Source organism: Anolis sagrei, chromosome 2 (genome assembly GCF_037176765.1).
Source record: "Anolis sagrei isolate rAnoSag1 chromosome 2, rAnoSag1.mat, whole genome shotgun sequence".
In the NCBI taxonomy this organism is placed as follows: domain Eukaryota; kingdom Metazoa; phylum Chordata; class Lepidosauria; order Squamata; family Dactyloidae; genus Anolis; species Anolis sagrei.
Genome location: NC_090022.1, coordinates 143,143,865 through 143,169,158, shown reverse-complemented (window position 1 = coordinate 143,169,158; position 25,294 = coordinate 143,143,865). Strand labels below are relative to the sequence as shown.

The 25,294-nt window shown below is 42.5% G+C and overlaps 1 protein-coding gene across 2 annotated transcripts in view; it reads right to left on the bottom strand.

The window, feature by feature from the left end:
- The window catches only part of HLF (HLF transcription factor, PAR bZIP family member), a 56,258-nt gene that overhangs the window by 30,158 nt on the left and 806 nt on the right, over positions 1 to 25,294 (bottom strand). For both annotated transcript variants that reach the window (XM_060763990.2, XM_060763991.2), the window contains exon 2: positions 18,373 to 18,711. In XM_060763990.2, coding sequence (XP_060619973.2) covers positions 18,373 to 18,711 — 339 coding nt within the window. The remainder of the gene's footprint in view (positions 1 to 18,372; positions 18,712 to 25,294) is intronic.

The following is a 25,294-nucleotide window of genomic DNA, read 5'->3' as shown; positions in this document are numbered from 1 at the left end:
CACCAGGGATGCTTCTCCTATCAATGCATTTTTTCTGACACACCTTAACTTGCAAGGATTTCAAAACTTTCCACCTTAAAATAATAATAATAATAATAATAATAATAATAATAATAATAATAACCCTGCCTCAATCTCAGGGCAGCTTACATATGACACAGTATGGAGGAATACCAATCCCATTTTGCCCTGAAGGAGTATACAGCAACATTTGGTCAGTGATAGAGGTACCACACAGAATCCTCCGAGACTGTAAACAGTCCAGCAGTAAAAGATACCTAGGGTGTGTCCACACTACACAATTGTAGCACTTTAATAACACTTCAGCTGCCTTGCCTCCATCCCATGAAATCCTGGGTTTTGTAGCTTGTGAAGGAGTACCCAGATATTTTTTTCCTAGAAAGCTTTAGCGCTGTGTTTTAGAGGGAGACAGCAAACTACAAATCTCAAAATTCCATTGGATGGAAGCATGTCAGTTAAAGTGGAATCATGCTGCAATGTGAATGAAAATGCACCAATCAATCACAAACAGGGAAGGTTCTCAGGCACATAGTTCCTTCATTTGCACGTCATGTTTCTCTGTTTTATATATTCATACCAGCACCTTGGATGGATTGGAGTGCTTACTTCAGCACATTCAAATAATGCATTTTAACAATCCTGGCAAAAGCTAGAGGAAGTCTGTCGTGGAAAGCAAGCAGAACAATATTCTCCTGCAAGGTTTTTGTGGCATGGAAGCTCATGGCGGACACACCCATATTTACAGCACACTGTGTACTGTACCATGCCCTATGCCAAGAAATTCAACCTATCTACACTGGCAGAGAGGAAAAAAAACCAAAGTCATTCCAGGTTAATCTGATTCTTAAATTGCACAACTTCTATAAAGTTGGAGGCAAAACAAACCATTGCCTGTATCCTTCTAGAGTTCTGATCCCTTCCATTTTCCCCATCCATGCTCATTTTACCCTATAAAGCCATAAATCAGTGGTTCTCAACCTGGGGTCCCCAGATGTTTTTGGCCTACAACTCCCAGAAATCCTAATAGCTGGTAAACTAGCTGGGATTTCTGGGAGTGGTAGGACAAAAACATCTGGGGACCCCAGGTTGAGAACCACTGCCCTAAATAGTCCCAGCCCAGCTTACCTGTTCAAATGTATCTCCCTCTATGAACCATCACAGAGGTTATCTGGGGAGGCCCTGCTCCCTCTATGAACCATCACAGAGGTCATCTGGGGAGGCCCTGCTCCCTCTATGAACCATCACAGAGGTCATCTGGGGAGGCCCTGCTCTTGGCCCCACCTCCGTTGCAAGTGCGGATGGCGGAGACGAGAGACAGGGCCTTCTCAGTGGTGGCTCCTCAGCTGTGGAACTCCCTCCCCAGTAAGATTAGATCAGCGCCCTCCCTTTTGGCCTTTAGAAACAGAAGAAAGATGTGGTTGTGGGATCAAGCCTTTGGCTAATAAATAATGCAATACAAAGAATAATTAAGGAACATCTGCAATGACAATTCGGAATGACTAGGGTATATGATTTCTGGATCATGGGATTTTAATGTTTATACTAGGATGATTTTATGCCTGTCTGAATGTTTAATTATGTATGTCTTATATTTAATGGTTTTAATTAATTTTAAGTTCATAGTTATATGTCATAATTAGTTATTATGATTTATTTTTGTACTGTATGTTGGCATTGAATTTTTGCCATTAGTATGTTACAAACCGCCTTGAGTCCCTCCAGGGGTGAGAAAGGCAGTATACAGTAAATAAATAAGTAAATAAATCCATAGCATGCCCTTATTTTTTCCATGGTCCATTTCTTTATGGCTCTTTGCTTTCACTGCCACTATCATTATTGCTATAACAACAATAATGTAGACGTAGGCACAGGCATCTATATTTTCCCTATTTGGTCCCCTGTTCCCAAAGTGAATGATTAAAAACAGACGAAGTTGCCGAGAATGTTACTTGCATACAAGAGATGCCCAAGGTCATTTGGACACATTTTCTCCACGTTTGATACTGGAACTGCTTTGATAAGATGAAAGGCTCAAGATAATAAAGACCCAAATTTAAACTCTGGGGAGCAGACTGCATAATTGTTTCCAGCAGGCATCATCTACTGAAGGAGTTCCCAAACCGTTATTTCCCTTTTTATTTCTTTAATTAGTTTTACCAACCGCCCATTTCAAAAATTAATGTGCCACATCAAGTCAAACATTTATGACTGTGAGGAATACGCCTCACTTTTTCATCCCTTTAACCCTGCTCTCCTGTCTCTCACTGCACTGTCCTAATAATCATCTATCCATCTCTATGTTTCTGTTCTGATCCACTCCAAATCCAATGGAGAATTAATGTTAAATTAATGCAAGCTGCCACCACTTTAACTGCCACAGCTAGATGCTATGGAAACCTATGAGTTTGATAAGGCAGCATCACTCTTTGCAGAGAAAGCTAAGGATGTGGCAAAACTACAATTCCCATGATTCAATTGCTTTGAACTACGGCAGTAGTAAACTGTAGGGTTACATTTAACAAGGGGTTGATGGACTCTCCTTTATGGTGTTGTTTTCCTCTTCATTAATGCATTCTCAGTGGTTTGAAATTAATTGTTGTTTGAGGACAGTGTGGCTTGTGGCAAAATCTAAGTCCCGGGGAAGTTTGACCGTGCAGTCCAATCATCCTCTAGTTTATGGAATCCCACTATGGGGCTGTCAAGGGTGGGAAGGTCTTATAGGGTTCACATTAGGTTGGGCCTGGGTCCCCCTTAAATGACGGGAAACCACACAGTGGCTATGTGACCAAGGATATTATCATCCATTTCGATAAACTCAAAACATTCCTGCAATGTGAAATAGTGGCAATTTACCATCATGATGATGGTTGGTGCAAAGCCAGCCATAATCATGATGGTATTGACTTTGTGCATCAATGGGCCCTGATGGCTTCACCACAAAGAGGTGGTAGATCAGCACGATGCTCCTGTTCCAGTTCACCACCTATTGATAAAGTCCCAAGTGGCTTCTCAATAGTTGTCTCTTTTGCTGATTCCTGTTCAGATCAGGAGTCCAGTGAATGCTTCAGTTCCTTCTGTTATTGAAAACTGGATTCCTGCCTCATGCCAGATCAACAATAAATTTTGGCCATCTCCTGCCCAAATCTGTGAGGTGTAGTTGTGTGTGTTATGTGTATTCCATTAACTGGCACTGACCAGTTGCCACTGGAGAGTTGGTTCAGATTGATTTATTTCTCCCAGCCCAACCTTGCCTCCACTTGACTAATCAATATCTCAGTACTTGACTCTAGCTAGCAATTACTCAATTCCCTGGCTACCAAAATCAGTCATTGCCATTCTTTTATTCTGAAGGCCATGAGAGCCTTCAAGCGGTTTATCAGGCGTGAGAACCAATCCACACCATGCAAAACAATAGATGTTTTCCATTTATCTCCATTATTGTTCTTTTGCAGACAAGTGGGGTGCTATGGATGGAGCACTTTGTTCAACTGTTTATTTATTAAATTAAGCAGCATTGAGCTAGGTTGCTATTTTCCTTTTCTTCTCTTCCAACAAAATGCTTAATCTCTGACCTCATGTCCCCAGCTGGTTCCCAGAGAGAAGAGAAACACATTGTAAGCCTGGCTCCCAAAGGATAATTGGGCAAGGAGTTTGCTGAGGCCCTTCGCTGCTCGTCAAGGGAGAGTCTCGGCCAAAAACAATGCCTGCCGCCTGCCGCCTATTTATGCGGCTGCACATTAGGAGAGGACATTTTGTCACAACAGATTTATCGCTGTGCTCATTTCTGACACCTGCCAGGGACAAGTGCATGCTAATCGAAGGAACAATTGATTTGGAGACACCTGGCAAGTTTTGCTTCCCTAATTATTGGCCTGATCGCTTGCCAGCAACTATGCCCAACAGACTTAATGGGGTGATTCGAGACCCATATTCAGTTTTGGGCAGATTACTCAGTTAGTCTCTTTCAATGATGATGAAAAAGCATCATAACATTTCATCCTGAATGTATTCACTTTTGGAAGAGGAGTGCACACCAACATTTCATAACACACATGCAGTTAAGACATATCAGAGTATGTCAAAAGAATGTGACCATGCAACAGGAGAGTAAAAGGTATTAATGAGGAAGAAAACACAAAACTATTACAGTCCACATTCCATGTTCCAGGATTCTGTCCCATGGATTCCACCATCCATAGCTTGAAAACGTTATTTCTTTCCCTCCCGCCCGCCCACCCCTCTCTATGAACACACACACATACATTCAATTCAATTCAATTAGGAGATCCCTCATAGCCCGAGGATGATGGTCCTCCAAGTGTAATGTCTTGGCAGTGAGTCCGTAGATGGCTGTGGAGCCCTGTTCTTGATCCACATGTTCTCCTGCAGTGAAGACATCGGTTTCCAAGTGGTAGGCAGTCCTGGTCAGGGTTGGCTTGATGCACCTTCCTCTTTGCACATTTCTCCCTTTTGCCCTCCATTCATGCCTCTTCAAATTCTGCAGCACTGCTGATCACAGCTGACTTCCAGTTAGAGTGCTCAGGTGCCAGGGCTTCCCAATTCTCAGTGTCTATGTCACAGTTTTTTTAGGTTGACTACACACACAAAAACACACATATTCCAAAAAGCAAACCTTGATTTTGCTAGTTTATATTAGGTATACCATTTTTCTTAGTGATTATATATAATGGCACTTGCACATGTGTCCATTTTGGTATCTACATGGTATGACATATTTCCCCTGACAAAGATGCATCCGCACTGATTAAGAAGACCAGAAAGTCCCAATTTTTGTTCCTGTTCTTTCCATTGTAAATAATATCCATACAGTATCCTAAAGCATTTTCTGTCAGACTACCACTGAGGATGCTTGCCATAGATGCAGGCGAAACGTCAGGAGAGAATGGCTCTAGACCATGGTCATACAGCCCGAAAAAACCTACAACAACCCAGTGATTCCGGCCATGAAAGCCTTTGACAATACATTTTCTGTCATCTCCTGGTGTGATCAGAGACCTTTTATACCAGCTCCCCAAGTCAGTTTATTGTAATCCACTATGAATTTGGGAAGAACATAATCTAGGATTTTTAATGAGTTGGGATGGGTCTTTAGAAAAAACGAGACAGATTCTGACTCACCAGACCAGCACCCCTGGCATTTTCTGCATGTTTACTTGTGCACAAGAATCTCCCTTCATTATCATTTGTGGAAAAGTTGTGAAGGGAAGAATCAGGTTTCTTCTCTGTACCAAGATCAACACCTCCTCCTCTTCTACACTGAAGGACAGGAGGTCTGAGCTGATACAAGTATCTCTCTAGCTTTAGAGAGGAAGCACACAGCTCTCCAGCCACACTGTATTGTCAAAGGCTTTCATGGCTGGAACCACTGGGTTGCTGTGAGTTTTCAGGGCTGTATGACCATGTTCCAGAAGCATTCTCTCCTGACGTTTCGCCTGCAACTATGGCAGGCATCCTCAGAGGTTGTGCGGAAATTAGGCAAGTGGGGTTTATATATCTGGAATGTCCAGGGTGGGAGAAAGAACTCTTGTCTGTGTAAACTCCAAAAAGGAGCTGGTTTTGCAGATGCATACATAGATACCATATTTCACCAAATCTAAGGCACCATCAAAACTTCAATTCTGGAAAAATCTTTTTTTTCGTTGAGTATTTCTTAGAATTTCCTCTGCATGCACAGTACCTTTTATTTTGTTTCAATGCAGCTTTGTAGTGCAATCTTTCCTATGGGTTGAAGAGGGAGTGCAACAAACCCAAATGTCATCTTCTCTGCATGAGGAAGAGGGAAGTGGCGCTTCGTTCAGTCGGACCATAAATAATGGTCTGGCTAAGGTCAAAATGGTGGGGGTGGCAGAGCCATTTGGGGCTAAGACCCCTCCTCCTCCTCCTTCTCCCTCAGACAATTTTTTTTAAGAAACCAAAAACGAACCTAAGGTGCCACTGAATTTAAGGAGCACCCCATTTTCAAAGCTCCTTAAATAGGAAAAGGCAATATTTATATTTGATGAAATGTTTTATATGTGTGTGTGTGTTGAGTATCTCTTTTCCAAAAAGCTTTGCTTTTGATTTCAGATTTGCACAAATTTTGGAGTGCTTGTTTTTTCATTTATGTACATAATGTGATATCTTGGACATGGGACCCAAGTTTAAAAACAAGATTACGTTTCATATACACACAGCCTGATAATTTTGTGCATGAAACAAAGTTGGGGTGTATTGAACCATTAGAAAGCAAAGGTGTCACTACCTAAGGCCCCTTCCACACAGCTGTATAAAATCTCACATTATCTGCTTTGAACTGGAATATATGGCAGTGTGGACTCAGATAACCCAGTTCAAGGCAGATATTATGGGATTTTTCTGCCTTGATATTCTGGGTTATAGAGCTGTGTGGAAGGGCCCTCTGACATCCTTGTAGACAATTTAGGATTATGGAGTATTTTGCATTTTGGAATTCCCAGTTTATGGATACTTCACTTGAGTGTGATTGTGTGTGTGTGTGTGTGTGTGTGTATTCCGCTCAGTTCAATGGGGCTGCACAGCCAAAAACATTTCAGGGGATTGTGGCACTCCCTTCCAAGACAGACTAGACCGGCTTCCTTCTTCTATTTTTCCACTGGCAGGCAAAAGCTTTTCTTATTGTTGCAGGCTTTCAAGAACTGAATTATTTCAGAGCGAGGGCTTCTAATGGGTACTGGGTTGCTTTCAACACTACTCTTTTTCAATTGCTTGCCATTACTGTTAAACGTCTTTATATTATATCCCGCCTTTCCCCTCAACCTGTACTTAATGTTATTGATGGTTTCACTATCTTTTAATCTTAGCCTTCAATGTGTGTGTGTGTGTGTGTGTGTGTGTGTGGCTTTTTTGTTGTATTTTATTTGTTTTTGTTTGGAAGCTGCCTTGAGTCCCAGGGTTGTGGAGGCTTTTTTGGGGTTGCTATTTTCTTGATTTCTAGATATTTGAGGGTAAATAAAATATTTTAAAAATCCACTGCAATTTTACTGAGACTCTCAACCCTCAAAGGCAGAAAAGGACGCAAATCCTTTGCCTCCAGTCTTTCTAAGTGCACACCGTGAACATTTTCCCTCTTCTTGCCCCAGGGGAATCTATTTTTAAACTTGTCGAAATGTATTCCAAAGATTTCAAATCTCCACCATAGCCTCTTGCAAACCAGAGAAGGGAAAAGATGGGAAATCTCCCCTCTTTTGTTTGTTCTTTCTGTCTCTTCCTCTCTCTCACACATCCGTTGTCTACCTCACACAAAACATCCATTACAGTTGAACAACTACCTCCTCCTCCCATTTTGCCTTACATTTTACTGGAAGCCCGGTCACGGCAGGGACACAGACGATGTGGATCTGCCTGTTTTGCTGCTCCATATACATGTGTGTGCTGTGCAAGGCCCTGCCACGTGCATCAGACACATGGTGGCTCAAGATAAAAGCGACTCCTGGTGGGTTTTTTCTCTCTCTCTAAAGATCCTTTCTTCTTTTGAGGGGGGATAGATTAGCCGCCTCTGCTTTGGCACAATCCACATTTATGAGCGGTGGGGCGGGAGAGACTAAGGACCTCGGTGCTCACAGTCCTTGGAGGCAATCAAATCTCATGTACACATGACAGCTTGTGACAGCAACACCCAAGGGTTGTGTACAGTCATCTCGCATTACGATGGCCTAAGAGAAGGATGGTGTCGAGCAAGGGTCACCAAAGAAGATACACTTTGAAGAGAAAAGAGGAAAGGATAGTGCAAGGCAGGATTTACAGGGATTAGGAAACACTGCCCTATGCTGGAGCTATCTATCCTCTAGACAAGGGATGGGAATTAGACAGCGCATGCGAGAGGTGGTCAAGTCATTAACCCGCCCTCCAGTCCACTGAAGAATGGTAAGAAAGCTCTCTCATTTTCTAGCCAAACAGAATTCACACTGTGAAAATGCAATAGAGGGGGGGCATAGCATTTTCAATCTTTGTTGTTGTGTTTTTATGATAATTTTATACTTTTTCAAATAGATAGTCCTCTAACACAGTGGTTCTAAACCCGTGTCCCCCCAGGTGTTTTGGCCTACAACTCCCAAAAAATCCCAACCAGTTTACCAGCAATTAGGATTTCTGGGAATTGAAGGCCAAAACATCTGAGGACCCACAGGTTGAGAACCACTGTTCTAACAGGCCAGTTGGTTCAAATGTTGTAAATCGTGTTGGGTCCCATATATAAATGTCATTAAGAAAATGATTAGACATTACCTGACAATGCTCAAAAAAGCAAGAAGCAGTAAGAAGCTCTTGCCACCCAATGTCCCAAAGCTAACTGGGGATGATGGAACATTCTTCACGGGAATCAAATGGTGGCCACCACAATACCGTTACCAGAGCTAATGAAGTGCCAAAAAACAGTCAGTACAACCCTCCCAATGCCTTGCTCTGAACAACCAAAGATCTGGGGATGGTGTTCCAGATGCAATTGCATGATCAACATATGCTCAGTTTAGAAGCTAACCATGGTGAAATATCCTGCAGCCACCATAATAATAATAACTTTATTCTTGTATCCCACCACCATCTTCCCAAAGGGACTTGGGTTGGCTTACACATGGCACAAGTGCCTAAAACAAAACATGAAATAAAGCACAATATAAACTACAATTGAGCAAAACATACAGGCATATAAAATAACAACTTAAAACTCAAATAACAGCACTCATCAACTGAATGGTGGTAAACTACTGTAAGACCATGGCACTGATTAGAAGGGAAGATCATTACCCATCTTTTTTTTCCAGCAACTTAAACCATCTTGGAATGGTTTAGAGAATTCTAAACAAGTGCTGGATTTTTCGATCCCTGACACACTAGTCTGATAGAAAGACTTCCATCTAAATCCAGTTTTATTCCTAGTCAAAAGAAACTCATTGAAATGAATGTGTTATATAAATCTAGACTTCAGTGGGTTGACTGACTTGGGTTCAAAACCAAGGTAGAGCCCTTTATTTTAGACAGAACACTGAGAGCCACTAATGGCGCTGAAGATTGGCTTAGGAAGGCAGATGCACTGGGATGGCACTGAACACATGCTCAGCTCAAGAATACGTGAACTAAGCCCACAAGTCCTTTCACACTGACGTCTATTCCTAGATTCTGGCCGAATGTTATTTGTCAGCATTCTAACTTGGGACGTGAAGAGAGTTTTTCAAGTTGGTAGTTGTGAGACAGCTGGGGGTCAGATACCTTTATTGATATACCAAAAATCAGAGATATACAGAGCCATTCTGATCCACCTTCTGATGGTTCTGTGCTATTGACCAAAGTGTTGGTGCTTAGGCCAAGTGGGCAACAGGGACAACCCCATGGAAAATCTATTATCAGACTAATCTAATAGGCAAAGCTGACTCAAATTAACATAATGTGAAGTTCATTTTCAATAGCAGCAACACAAAGTGAGCCACTTATGATTTAATCCCCCCTTTTATGAACCTTAACTCCAGAATGTCCAGTTATAGTAGTCAGCCTCTCAAAAACCTCTACAACAGTGGTTCTCAACCTGTGGGTCCCCAGGTATTTTGGACTACAACTCTTAGAAATCCCAGCCAGTTTACCAGCTGTTAGGATTTCTGAGAGTTGAAGGCCAAAACGTCAGGGGACCCACAGGTTGAGAACCACTGCTTTAGAATGTCTCAATGAGGTGGAGGAATTCTAAACATCAATATTTCAAGGAGAGAAGCTGTTACACACTCCTAACATTACGAACCTCCAAACTACCTCACCTGTGAAAAACCCAACAGCACATGTAGCATTTCTCTTATTGCATTCTAGGAAATTAGAAAGTTCTTTACGTGAAGTGATTCCAAAATACACTGAAATATGAAACGGTGCCATCAAGAATCCAATCATCTCAGGCACAGCTTACATACACAGCAGAATGAGGTGACAGAACAAAGTGTTCAGCCAGAGTGGTGAGAAAATCCCTGTTTTGAAAGCTACCTGGTTTTCCGATCCCTGGACCACAACTGACATGCAAAGTGACAGTACCTAGGACAGTTCATTCTTCACCCCCTTTGCCTTAATTGGGGTGGGCAAAGTGCAGCTCCAGAGCTCTTTTTGTTGCTCTTGGTTTCGGGAGCCCTATGTTTTCTAAACTTGGAGTACAGCACTTGACATGTTCCTATTCAGAAACTATTCAAGTACATTTCCAACTTGCCCAAGGGCTTGGCTTATACAGTTTTCCACGAAATCCATCTTACCTGTGCTTCAAAACATTCTGTCACTTTGCAAGGAAGAATTATTGCATTTATGTCTGTGCTTGCTCTAAGCCATTTGCATTTATTTTTATTTTCTGTGTTCCAGGGTGGAGCAATAGTACTAAAAAGGGATGCCAAGGCTAAGGCCTGCTACAATAAGCCCCAGCCGCTCATCTATAATCGCTAGTGTTGTGAACATTTCCAGACGTGTTTACAGCTGCAGATGCTGGTCTCCAATCCAATTGGCCAAAACCCATCCATGATAATTCCTCAGCAATGTTTTGCACATGCCTCGCAAACTTCTGCCAAAGTGCCGTGAAAACTCTTTCAAAAGAGGACATTCCATTGGATTTTGCTAAAATTTGATCACAGCCAATGGATTTTTAAGCTGTAAAGGGAATAGGATTCCACTGCCAACACCTTAAAACTTGAAGAGGCAATACCAGCATACGAGGTTAAGCCCCAAAGGAATTCCTAAAAGTCTTAGGTGATACAACATCCTATCTGTAATGCCATAAAATGAGGATATAATTGTCAAAATGACATCACACTGTTGTCAACAACGCAGCTGGGGGAACTCCATGTTCCTGTGTCTTATAATAACTCCTGGGCTTTACAGTACCGCAACACTGGAGAAGATATTACAAGCCAAGATGCACAATTTCCCCCATCCCCTCAAAGCTCCATTTCTCTCTGTGTGTGCATGTGTGTGCACAACTTCAAAAGGCTTTGATGACCATCTCCCATCCAAGTGCTAACCAAGACTAACCCTACTTAGGTTCAAAGAGAAAGCAGGACCTGCTGCCTTTGGGGTATTTAAATATCAATGTATTTCCCTGTTTCCTACACCTAAAAGCTGTAAATTCTGTATATCAAAACTATATGCTTGCTTTCAGTAGTGTCCTTAAAAGATAATAGTGAACCTTGTTAAAACAAAGGACTTCTAGCTCAAGGATACCATAGAGTCACACTGGAGAGCCTAGAAAATGCCTAGATATGGATAATCACAGGTCTAGAATGCTTAATTTGAACAAGATTGCTATTATTGGGACTACATTAAGTTGTATTCCCTTAATTCATTCATCTAGTTAGCTCTAATAACTGGTAGCATTCTCAAGGTCTCTGCTATAATTTTTTTCCCACCCTGGAGCAACATGATCCAGTTTTGCATCATTACATAGGATACTGGAGGCAAATGTTGGGGCTCACAAACCCCTCCAGAACAGGAATGTAATCTCATTGTGCCTGCCATTCTGCTATCAAATCCTTCAGCAATTCACAGGAGACAACTGAGGCATCTGGAGCCAAACAAAAGTTCTTCATGAGGAAGAACACACAAGTTGGGAGAGGTTTTAGCCGGTTGCTTTTGCCTGAGCCTACTGGCAAAAGCAAAACTCGGACCTCTCCTTTTCCTCTCTGCTGAGTTAATCCAATGCAAATTACTTTTGCCCTTTGAACTCAGATTGGAGCAACTGGGGAATGTGGCAGGAGGAGAGAGATGTTAGGACATTTTAAAGGCAACAGAACCAACTTATCCCCCTCCTCACTGTGACATCCTTTCAAATATTTAAACATGGCTATCATAAGGAAGGCTGAGTGAAGGAAGATAAACACTTTTGTAGTGTGGTTTTGAAGGAAAATTGTGAGAGTGCTTTGGACCGCAAAAAGATCCAACCAGTCCCTACTCCAGGAAAGAACATCCAGCTGCTCACTGGAGGGAAGGCTATATTAGAGGCAAAGATGAAGTAATTTGGCCACATAATGAGAAGACAGGAAAGTCTGGAGAAGACAATGATGCTGGGGAAAATGGAAGGAAAAAGGAAGAGGGGCAGACCAAAGATGGATGGATGGGATCCTTCAAGTGACTGGCTTGACCTTGATGGAGCGGCCACGGCTTACAGGGAGCTCTGACGTGGGCTGGTCCATGAGGTCACGAAGCGTCTGAAGCAACTGAATGAATAAACAACAGTAACATCATGTCCCCTATCAGACTTTCTTTCTCCAAGCTAAACATCCCCAGCTCCCTAAGCCACTTTTCGTAGGGTTTGGCTTCCAAACCTTTGATCATTTTGGTCACCCTTCTTTGGTCACGTACTAGTTTGTTTCTTGAACTGTGTTGCCCAGAACTGGGCACAGGGTCATTCCAGGTGAGGTCTGACCGAAGCAGAATAGAGCCGGCCTGTGACTTCCCTTGATCTATGCTCTTATTGATGGAGCCTGGAAACACATTGTTGACTCTATATCAGTCTGTGCTTTGATGAAATCTTTTCCTGACACTTACAATGCCTGGTTTGATTGAGTGCAGAGGCCAGGGACCTTCTGAACAGAAAGCATACACTCTACTACCCAGTTAGTCTCTAAAGTGAGAGGAGTTGTAGGCTCTGGAAATGAACTCTTCGTTTTTCCATAACTCCAGAGCTATGGGGGCAAATTGGGTCATTGCGTCAAGAGGGAAAGGCACTCTGTATATGCCTAAAGGCCCCTTTTGTTGTTATTACTTCCATGTGTTGCAGGTCTAAACTAAAAACAAGTTCTTGGCGTAAAGCCTGGTGAGTCAAAGTAAGCCTTGGGCATTATTCTTAAGTATTAGAGGAATCCATGAAAATTCAAAAGAAATGCTCCAGAGCAATATAGGGGAAGGAAAAGTTGTTTCAAAATTCCCAACACTTTTACAAACAACTTGGAAGCTTTTTACAATCAACCAAGAGCGCAAGTCATGCAGATGAACGGCTGACCCTGTAAAAGAGGTTGCAAATTAACTCTGACAGGTGATCATTAAAAGGTTGGCTGCCTCGCCTGCTCTCCCAAAAGGGAACAGGGAAGGATTACCGTTCTAATCATTTGCTTTCTCCTCTATCACATGCTTCTGCATGTGCCCTCAGCCAAAGCGCCCATTCAAAAGTGCAAGCGGCATACGGCGCAGTCCTCCAAAAAACTGTACCACCCAAGAATGCATAAGGATGAATCTGTTTGGTTCGAGGGATAAAATTCCTGGCAACTCAACAGACCTCCATTTGAAAGACTTACACATCCTAGAGCAGTGGTTCTCAACCTGTGGGTCCCCAGGTGTTTTGACCTACAACTCTCAGAAATCCCAGCTAGTTTACCAGGTGTTAGAGGACTTCTGGGAGTTGAAGGCCAAAACATCTGGGGACCCACAGGTTGAGAACCACTGTGGACGTAGAGGATATTTGTTTAGTCTTTCTATGTGCTGCGAGTATTTTAGGCAGAAACAAAGGAAAAACAACAAGGGAATACATCCAGTGTGGGTTTTGAATCACATGTGTATCACAGGCCCATATAGAAGGAGGCCTTGAGTGACTGGTTTGTGGCTCTCTGCCATGTATACATGTGGCAGAAAGCACATGTTCCTGACTGTGCAAACTGGGAAGGGTGGCCACTGCAAGATGCATCAAGCCACCCTGGGAGACTGCCAAGATGAATTAGCTGACTACAAGGAGCAGCCCTTAAAGCAAGAGGAATGTGGAGTCAGTTGATACATGCCTCCACATCCTTGGGGTATGCTGCACTTGGTGACTCCAAAGCAGTGGTGCCCAACCTTTGATCCTCCAGTTGTCTTGGACTTCAACTCCCAGAACTCCCAGCCAACTTTGCAGTTGTTAGGAATTGTGGGAGCTGAAAAACACCTGGAGGACCAAAGGTTGGAAACCACTGCTCTAAAGTAAAGAGTGGGTAACCTTTCATTTTTCACCCACAGGGCACACCAAACCCCAAAACATTGGGATGGGGGGGGGGGGAGGGAAGAAAGTGGTCAAAGTTTCGCTTTTATTTTCTGTTCTTAAAACTTCTGTTTTTCAGCCAGAGGGTTGAGAGTCCTAGTCCTATTTCTGAGCAAAACTGACATAGGCTTCCAAAACAAACCCCAAAACAAAGCCAGTAGCACAGTTATCTCGGGGAGGGGGGGGGGGGAGTATATGAACTTTCTGCATTAGAAAGGCTTTCATCTGAATTCATAGAATCATAGGGTTGGAAGAGACCTCATGCACCATTCAGTCCAACTCCCTCCCAAGAAGCAGGAAAGTCGCATTCAGAGCACCCCTGACAGATGGCCTTTAAAAGGAGCCTCTACCACAGTTTGGGGCAGAGAGTTCCACTGCTGAGCAGCTCTCACAGTCAGGAAGTTCTTCCTAATGTTTATGTGGAATCTCCTTTCCTTTAGTTTGAAGCCATTGTTTCGCGTCCTAGTCTCCAGGGCAGCAGTAAACAAGCCTGCTCCCTCCTTCCTATGACTTCCCCTCACATATTTATACATGGCCCTCATTATGTCTCCTCTCAGCCTTCTCTTCTACAGGCTAAACATGCCCAGCTCTTTCAGCCACTCCTCATAGGGCTTGTTCTCCAGACCCTTGATCATTTGAGTTGTGCTCCTCTGGACACATTCCAGCTTGTCAACACCTCCCTTCAACTCCGGTGCCCAGAAAGTGTGATTCCAGGTGTGGTCTGACCAACGCAGAATAGAGGGGTAGCACGATGTCCCTGGATCTAGACACTATACTCCTATTTATGCAGGCCAAAATAACATTGGCTTTTTTTCTTTTCTTTTCTTTTCTTTTCTTTCTTTTTTCTTTTTTTTCTTTTTATTTTTTATTTTTTATTTTTTTGCTGCTGCATGACATTGTTGGCTCACATTTAAGCCATTTTTAGCTGTCTTTCCATAATAACACATCCATACAGTTGCTAGTAGCGGAGGAGCATGGATGGACGGAGAAATAGATACAGAAATGAATGACAACAGTCCTTATATTCACAGAAACAAGGCAAAACCAAAGGGAAAACAGTGACTACACTCTGCTGTTTGCAACAGAAAGGACTGTTCCTAGTGCTGGTTTTTCCGCTGACAAGATGCGCTGCTCCCCAGACTCTGCTGTGTGAGTTTTCCACACTGTCCTCCCACTTCTCCCAACAATGCCCATTCTGTTTATTTATTTTGATGTCTTATCTGATGGCTCTGACAATGGTCACGTGCGGCTGGAATGGCCGGCCATCCCAGGCCAGGGGAGCAAGGAGCGGTTTCCTGTTCCCAAGAGCTGTGTCTCCTTCCAGAAAACGTTTCATGAGGGAACAAGATAAACAAACCCAAGTGAGAACAAAGCACTTTGCCTGTCAGATGTCGACTGCCATTTATATAAATGACTGTCCTACTCTGAGGAATGACTTCCAAATTCCCGGGACCATCACAGATAGAACGGCTTTTCTTGTTTAGCTTTGTTGCTGGTAGATCGCTCGATGTATTATTTCTGAGTAAACATATGCAGATTGCTTGATTTACTTCTGAATAAACATGCACAAGATGGTGCTGTTTATACGTTGCAGTGCCAATGCTTAGTTCCTAAAAAGTTTGTTTAGGACTCATCACATGGCTTCCCTATTGAAACAGATTATAGGTATACGTAAAAGTGATTTTTTGCTCTCTTTCAGAGCATCACCACTTGATGGCCATTTTCAGCAGAATGGTCTGTGTTCCCTCGTAGGCTCTTAAAGTTGTACTCATGTGGGCACTCCTCACAAGAAAATGTTAGGTGGAGACATTTCTGACATTTTCTGGATGTGCGCCTAATAACCGATTCCTGTGAGACAAAATCGTCTTCATGCCTGTATCACAGGTAAAGGTGACTAGGTTATCTGTAATATTTCCATGTGAGGATTCTCATTCCAGAATCATGTTTAACAAGATAACACAAAGACGAGCCAGGGAGAATCAGCAGATGGGAGGAAAGAGCATTTAAACACAATTACGAATGCTCTACTACATTTTTCCTCCCCACCAGACTTACTTCCAAGTTTCATAGTCCAGCTGAACCATAAGGACAGGATCCCTGACCACACAAATAACATCTGGCTTCTCTGAATATAGGGACGGTATACTTGGAGGCCACACAACCCTATCTTCTGTACACAGCATTGCTAGAATACCACGGAAAGAAGTCACTGGGACAGCAGTTGCTACTAATGTATAAAGTGGATCTGGAAATAAAGCTCCAATTTAATCTGTGGAATTTACTTTCACAAGAAAGATATTATCAGCCAAAAAGTAACTTTTCCAAACACCAGCCTGAGTGGAATAATATGAACCAACACTCATTGGCTGTGATCTCAGCATGATGGACCCGCCCCATTGGATGGCCATGTCTAAAGCAGTGGTTCCCAACCTTTTTTTGACCAGAGACCAATTTGACCAGAGACCAATTTGACCAGGGACCACTCTCCAACATTAGTAACAAAAGGGTTACAAATCAGATTTTGTTCAACTGTAGATTCAGTTTGGTTATTTGGGGTGCTGATTCAGAAAATTGCACTGGATAGACCTTATCAGCTCTAGTTTCTGATACAGAACATATGCCATCCAGTAGTCACCCTCTGCTCACCCACAGAAAACCATATCTAATAATCCAGAGCTGATGTGATAGTAGTAAGCTTTTGTGGGTAGTCAACCTCTCCCCTCCTGACATCCCTGTTGCCTCGGCACTATAAGAGGGTTTTGTGAGACCAGTTTCTCTCGTTGCTGCATGTTTCGAGGCAACAGTGTAGTAATGGTGAGGCTGCGGACCATATTTTTGTTCTTGAAGACCACTGGTGGTCCATGGATCACAGGTTGGGAGCCACTGGTCTAAAGGGAACTTCTATGTATGTTGCTTTGAAGGCAAATGAAATATTTTTGAGAGATCAGGAACCCTGATGTAATAGGTTTCAAGATCAGAGTTTCTCAAATTGTGCTTCCCCAGATGTTTTGGACTTCCACAATTCCTAACAACTGGTAAGTTGGCTGGGATTTCTGGGGGCCGAAGTCCAAAACACCTGGAGGAGCAGAGTTTGAGAAACACTGTTCTAGATTATGCATGTGTTCTACTCCTTCTCAAGTTAACATGCACAGAAGCCTCTCTAATACTGGGCTGTTCAATGTCGCATAGAGAGGTGGAAATGGGTTGTAGTCACTGCCACTTACCTCATACAAGTTTGGCCTTCCTTTTGGGTCACAACACAGGAACAAGGCTCTGTTTGTTCATGATCTGAATGTCCAGGGGCTTGTATGCTACTGACTACTAGTGGACGCCATATCTGTATCGATAAGCTGTGTGCATTCAAGTGGATTCTCACTTATTCAAGTGACCCTATCACAGGGCTTTCCTGGAAAAGGGTCCTTTCACATTGCTAAGGTATTGTACTATGATTCCACTTTAAATGTCATACCTGCACATCCTATAGAATCCTGGAATTTGGAATTTGTGGAGGCATTCAAGACTTCAAATTCCCCAGTTCTATAAGATGGAACTGGAGCTCCCGGTGGCGCAGTGGGTTAAACTGCTGAGCTGCTGAATGTTCTGACCGAAAGGTCATAGGTTCCAATCTGGGGAGTGTGAGATCCCACTGTTAGCCCCAGCTTCTGCCAACCTAGCAGTTTGAAAACATGCAAATGTGAGTAGCTCAATAGGTACTGCTCCGGCATGCGGTCATGCTGGCCACCTGACCTTGGTGGTGTCTACGGACAACACCAGCTCTTCAGCTTAGAAATTGAGATGAGGACCAACCCCAAGAATCGGACACGACTGGACTTAATGTCAGGGGAAAACCTATAAGATGGAACTATAAAACAGCTAAAGTGGAATCATGATGTTTTAATGGTTGTTGCAAGAGGACTGCAGATTTATACTAAGAAGGTGAGCCATTGCTTTCCTCTAAAACTGAGAGGATGTAACTTGTCCCAGGTCACTCAATGGGTTTCCATGGCCAAATGGGTATTCGAGTCTCCTAGAGTTCTAGGGTGCATCTACACTAGAATGAATGCAGCCTGGCACCATTTCAACTGCCATGGAATCATGGGAGTTGTAGTTTTGCATGGCCATTGCCCTGATCGGCCAAAGTGTGCTGATACTCACCAAACCATAAAGTGTTATATCTACAATATAAGATGCAACCCAAATCCAGCACTCAAACCATTACACTATGTAGGGTCTTCTATATTTATATATAGAATCACAGAGCTGGAAGAAACCACAAAGGCCATCTAGTCCAACCCCCAGAGATGTTTCTTTGTTCCGAGTTTAGTGTTTCCAGAAAACACGTGTATGGCTGATTTTACCTGGCCTGACTGGACTCTGCATGCAGTTTTGAGTGACCATGGTTGGGTGGACCGACGTGGATGCTCTGCTGCTGAGGTCCACCACCGAAGGGGGCGACGCTGAGGTAGCTTGCTGGAGAGCGGGCTGGTGAGGGCTGTGGTCATGCTGGGCTGGACTGGGCGGAATGCCGTTCTCTGAGAGAAACTCTTCCAGGTCCATGTATTCCAACTGGAAAGTGTCACCATCGTATGGAAGAGTCTTGTCCCACAATGTCGGGCCCAGGAAAGCCGACTGCGGGACAGTGGCACTGTTACTGTCATCGTCCAACTTTTTGTCTTTGTCCTTCTCTTTATAAAAAGCTAGAAGGGAAGAAAAGGGGGAAAAAACAGGAAGGGAAGTTAGAATTTTTACCAAAGTATTTTTGAGCCGTTTCATGGTCTGGGAACAAAAAAAAATCCCAAAAGGTTTTAATGGATTTTTACATTAAAAAAACAAAACAAAACAAAACTCTCTATCTCTCTTTCTGGCTTTACATTTGGTATAGAATTCAAAGATCTCTGGATATATTTCCAGCTCATTAAAATCGATGCCCGACTCCCACCTTTGTTTTTAATTAGCAATTCTTCTGCGTTCTTGGCTTCGAGCAAATGTAAGCTTCAAACGACAACACTCTGAAATCTCATCAGAACATTTAAACCCAAAGACAGAACGGGGGGGGGGGGGGGGGATCTGAGAAAGGGGTGCCTTTGGGGCACAATCCATGAGGAAATTCTCTAGTGCAAAAATATATAAAGAAAGAAAAGCAAAATGAATTGGAGAAACATGAGAGCACTACACAACGTGTTTCTAATGCTCCCTGATATTCATTTCAATGAGGCTCTCACTGGAGGGAGAGCAAAGTTTTTATTTCTAAACTTGAATAATTTATCTTAAAATACTGAAACCTTCAAAAAACATTCAATGATATTATTCCCAACACAGAATAATTAAGTCAGAATATACTAACGAGGAATGGCACAGCCTTGTGTGCATCTACTCAGAGGTAATTAGCCAAATTGGGTCTCAAGCAAGTGAGAAAAGCAGGGTTGTTGTTGTTATTATTATTATTATTATTATTATTATTATTATTATTGTGTCAGGAGTGACTTAAGAAACTGCAAGTCGTTTCTGATGTGAGAGAATTGGCTGTCCGCAAGAACGTTGCCCAGGGGACTCCTGGATATTCTAATAACCTGTGGGAGGCTTCTCTCATGTCCCTGCATGAGAAGCTGGAGCTGACAGATAGGAGCTCACCCCGCTCCCTGGATCTGAACTGCCGACCTTTTGGTCAGCAGTCCTGCTGGCACAAGGATTTAAGCCATTGCACCACCGGGGACTCACTCATAGAAAATAGTGTATAGAATATACAGCTTAAGTGCTAAAGCAATAAATGCAATTAGAAACGGATTTGTTTTCAAACTAAGGGTGCAACTACAGTGTAGAATTAATGTAGATTGATATTACTTTAACTGCCATGGCTGAGTGCTATTAGATCCTGGGATTCATAGTTTGTTTAAGCCCCAACACACTTTGGCATGAAGGGTTAAAGACTATGTAAAACTACAATTTCAATGATTTCTTGGCAGTTAAAGTGGGGTCAAACTGCATTCATGCTATGGTTTAGATGCATTCTAAGATATGAAAAAATGGCAAAGGCTCAAACAAGCACTTGCATGTAAAGGATCACTTGCGGTAGAGGTGGGTGTCTCCATAGATTTTTAAGGCTGAAATTACACAACCATATAATCCAGAGTATCAAAGTAAATAATCCACATTATCTGCTTTGAACTGGTTATGTGAGTCTAAGATAAAGGTAAAAGTTTCCCCTTGACATTAAGTCTGGTCGTGTCCAACTCTGGAGGGTGGTGGTTATCTCCATTTCTAAGCCAAAGAGTCGGCGTTGTCCGTAGACACCTTCAAGGTCATGTAACCGGCATGACTGCATGGAGCACCAGAGCGGTTCCTATTGATCTTCTGACATTTGCATGTTTTCGAACTGCTAAATTGGCAGAAGCTGGGCCTAACAGCAGGAGCTCACCCCCGCTCCCCGGATTCGAACCGCCGACCTTTCAGTCAACAAGTTCAGCAGCTCAGCAGTTTAGCCCGCTGCACCACCTGGAGCTCTTTTATATCAGTCTACACAACCATTTAATCCAGTTCACAGCAGATAATCTGGGTTTTATATGGAAGTAAATCCAGTTTATGTGAAACTTTCCAAAACGAAAGAAGGGTTAAGGTTTCTTAAATTCTCTTGTGGGCCAAACCATTCCTAACACAGCAAAACTTTGATTAGCTCTTGCAAAATTTGTTTATAACTCCATGGCAGCTGAGGTGCAGAAGAAATCTAGCCTCTTCTATCTCCACTCCTGTGTAAATCATGTACGTAGAAATCTCTTTCTACTCTGCCTGGCACCATGCCATCTCCAAATGTATCTACAATGTTCTCTTACTTATCACAGGTGTTACGTTCCAGGACCACCTGCCAAAAGTGAAAATCCGCAAAGTAGGGACGCTATATTTATTTTAATATTTATACATTATTTTTATAATTATATGTATATAATTATATTTAATTATATTTAGTTATATTTAATTGCATTTATATTTATTTTAATATTTATACACTATTTTAAGTCTTTATAAACTCTCCACACACACTTACACACTCCATAACCCTCCCTGAATGTGTTCTTCATGTAATTCTTGGCTCCGGCTTTATCCACAGAGGCAGCCTTTCCATACAGACAAATGCTCTTAAGTCCATATTGAAAAACCACGAAATAGCGAGTCTGCAAAAAGTGAAGCGCGAATTAGCGAGGGACCACTGTATTTGCCTGGAGCCAAGATGAACACGCACACTCACACCAGAAAGGGGAATTTTCAAATGGGAAAATGGCTTAGGGGTAGGTGAGTTGAATAATATCCCTTTTCTCCCTACTACTGGGAACAAAAAGTCACTGCTATGCTTCAGGGTTAAGTCAAGAGATCTAATCAAGGATCTCTGGTTGTACTTGTTGTCTGGCTCTTGCTTCCGGGTAAAAACTGGGTTTAGAACTGAGATCTATGAAAGTTGTCTCTTTTGGCAAGAGGTGACCAAAAATTTCTGAGAAAGCAATTATACATTTCTCAAAAAAAGAAAGGATTTAACCTAGAATATAATAATAATAATAATAATAATAATACAATTAATTAATTAATATTTATTATACTTATTATAATAATACAAAAATTCAGCATACATATCTTGTTTGCTGTGTTTTGTGTCAGTAAAATACTACTACTAATAATAATAATAATTATACAAAAATCCAGCATATATATCTTGTTTGTGTCAGTAAAATAATAATAATAATAATTATTATTATTATTATTTATTTATTTATTTATTTATTTATCGTGTCACGAGCGAACAAAAACAGTTGTGTTGCATTAAAAACAAACAAACAAACAAAACACAAAGTTTGCAGACTTGGTATTCTATTAAATGTCCTTTGACCAGTAGCTGGCCATTTGGATAATAATCTAATAATTTATTATAATTTATTTGTAGACCACCACGTCTCCCCGAAGAGACTCAGGCTGGTTTCCAGCATCTATGGCAAACATTCAATGACAGTTGAATGGTACTAGCCATGCTCCTACATATGTGTTCTCAGAAGAAACTCAGTGGGATTATGGGTGCCTCTACACCAGGCATGGGCAAACTTCGGTCCTCCAGGTGTTTTGGACTTCAACTCCCACAATTCCTAATGGCCTACCGGCTGTTAGGAATTGTGGAAGTTGAAGTCCAAAACACCCGGAGGACCGAAGTTTGCCCATGCCTGCTCCACACTGTAGAATTAATGCAGTTTGAAACTACTTTAACTGCTGTGGCTCAATGCTATGAAGTCCTGGGAGTTGTAGTTTTGTGAGACACCAGTTCTCTTTAGCAGAGGAGTCTACAGACCTTGTAAAACTACAACTTCTATGATTCCATAGCATTGAGACAGGGAAGTTAAAGTGGGGACAAATAGCATTCATACTATAGTGTAGACGTACCCTTTGCCCCAGGTATAGAGGACTACAGCCTTAGGGAATACAGTGCAGCTATAAAGAAATGTGTCTCCAAACTTAGCTAAGTTCTCAAAAGTGTCCACTCCTCAAATGTGGTTCATAATAAATTGTTGTTTAATACTATCGTTATTATATGATATGCAGGATGTATTTTAATTCACTGGACCAAATTTGGCACAAATACCCAATATGCCCATATTTGAATACTGGTGGGGTTGAGGGGAGAATTATTTTGTCATTTGGGAGTTGTAGTTGCTGGGATTTATAGTTACAATCAAAGGGTATTTTGAATTTCACCAACAATGGAATTGAACCAAATTTGGCACACAGAACTCCCACAATCAAAAGAAAATAATGGAAGAGTTTGGTGGGCATTGACCTTGAGTTTTGGAGTTGTAGTTCACCTACATCTAGAGAGCACTGTGGACTCAAACAATGATGGATCAAGACCAAACTTGGCACAAATACTCAATATGCCCAAATGTGAACACTGGTGGAGTTTGGGAAAAAATAGATCTTGACATTTGGGAGTTGTAGTTGCTGGAATTTATAGTTCACCTACAATCAAAAAATATTTTGAACTCTACCAACGATGGAATTGAACCAAACCTGGCACACAGAACTCCCATAATCAACAGAAAATACTGGAAGAGTTTGGTGGGCATTGACCTTGAGTTTTGGAGTTGTAGTTCACCTACATCTAGAGAGCACTGTGGACTCAAACAATGATGGATCAAGACCAAACTTGGCACAAATACTCAATATGCCCAAATGTGAACACTGGTGGAGTTTGGGGAAAAATAGATCTTGACATTTGGGAGTTGTAGTTGCTGGAATTTATAGTTCACCTACAATCAAAAAATATTTTGAACTCCACCAACGATGGAATTGAACCAAACCTGGCACACAGAACTCCCATAATCAACAGAAAATACTGGAAGAGTTTGGTGGGCATTGACCTTGAGTTTGGGAGTTGTAATTCACCTACATCCAGAGAGCACTGTGAACTCAAATAATGATGGATCTGGACCAAACTTGGCACGGATACTCAATATGCCCAAATGTGAACACCAGTGGAGTTTGGGAGAAAAATAGACCTTGACATTTGGGAGTTGTAGTTGCTGGGATTTATAGTTCACTTACAATCAAAGAGCATTCGGAACCCCACCAAGAATAGAATTGGGCCAAACTTCCCACACAGAGCCCCCATGATTAACAGAAAATACTGTGTTTTGTGATGGTCTTTGGCGACCCCTCTGACACCCCCTCAAGACCCCCAGCTAGAGAAACGCTGCTTTAGTCCCAGAGCTTTGAGCCATGGGAGTGAAAGTGGAGTCAAACTGCATTAATTCTACAGCGGAGATGCTCCCTTTTGCTATAAGCCCAAGCAAAAGGTGATTAAGTCTTAGTTCAGAACAAACACCACAAGAGACACCAGAAATCTTTATTTTATGAGTGGATCTACGCTGTAGAATTAATGCAGTTTGGCTCCACTTTTGGGTCAAAGTTCTGGGATCATGAGAGCTGGAGCTTGACAAAGCCTTTCACCTTTCCTGCCAAAAAAGCAATGATGCTTCGGCAAACTACAACTCCCCGGATTCCAAATATGATAGAGCTAAAGTGGTGTGCAATGGGGGTGTCTCTGTGGTCCTGCCAAAGAGAAAAGCTAATCCCAAACTCCAATCCAAAGCAGTTCAAACTGCATTAATTCTGCAGCCTTGGACGAAATCAAGCAGCCCTCTTGCCCAGATTTCCAGCTGATGGACAGAAATAACCCTGAGAGTGAAGAGGAGGAGGAGGAGGAGGAGGAGGAAGAGGAGGCTGGCAGCTGGCATGTTGTTTAGCTTCATGCCACTGCCAAGCGATTACACACACACACACACAAAAGTCCTGCCTGGATGATGTTTACTTGGAAGCAAACTCTATATAAAGTCCGAAAAGGATTGCCCCGGAATGCAAACGCTATCCCAGGATAAACTTAAAAGGCAGGGGCCAACTTCAGCCTTCCCTCCAGGTGTTTTGGACTTCAACTCCCACAATTCCTAACAGCCTATCGGCTGTTAGGAATTGTGGGAGTTGAAGTCCAAAACACCTGGAGGGAAGGCTGAAGTTGGCCTCTGCCTGGAATCAGTGCAGTTTGACAACACTTCCAACTGCTATGGCTCAACTGACTCCCAGGATTCCACAGCCTTGAGCCCTGAGTGCAAAAGTAGTATCAACCCGCGTTAATTCTACAATGTAGATGCGCCCGAACTGGGAAAGGGTAAACAACTATCCAAAGGCTGGAATCAGTACAGTTTGACAACACTTTCAACTGCTGTGGCTCAACTAACTCCCAGGATTCCACAGCATTCAGCTCTGGCCGAAAAAGTAGTATCAACCCGCGTTAATTCTACAATGTAGATGCGCCCTAGCTAAGAAGGGGTAAACAAACATCCAAATACTGGAAGTGGCCTGGATCAATTAAAGCCGAAACGGCCGGCGATGGTTATGACTTCTCTACACTGTCGAGTTAACGCAGTTTCATCCCGCTTTAACCGCCAAGGCTCAGTGCTATGGAATGGATAGATTTGCAGCGGGGAGTGCAGTTTGACAACGTTTTCACCTGCTATGGCTCAACTAACTCCCAGGATTACATACCCTTTGAGCCCTGGCTATAAAAGTAGTATCAACCCGCGTTAATTCTACAATGTAGATGAGCCCGAGCTGGGAAAGGGTAAACAACTATCCAAAGGCTGGAATCAGTACAGTTTGACAACACTTTGCTGTGGCTCAACTAACTCCCAGGATTCCACAGCATTCAGCTCTGGCCGAAAAAGTAGTATCAACCCGCGTTAATTCTACAATGTA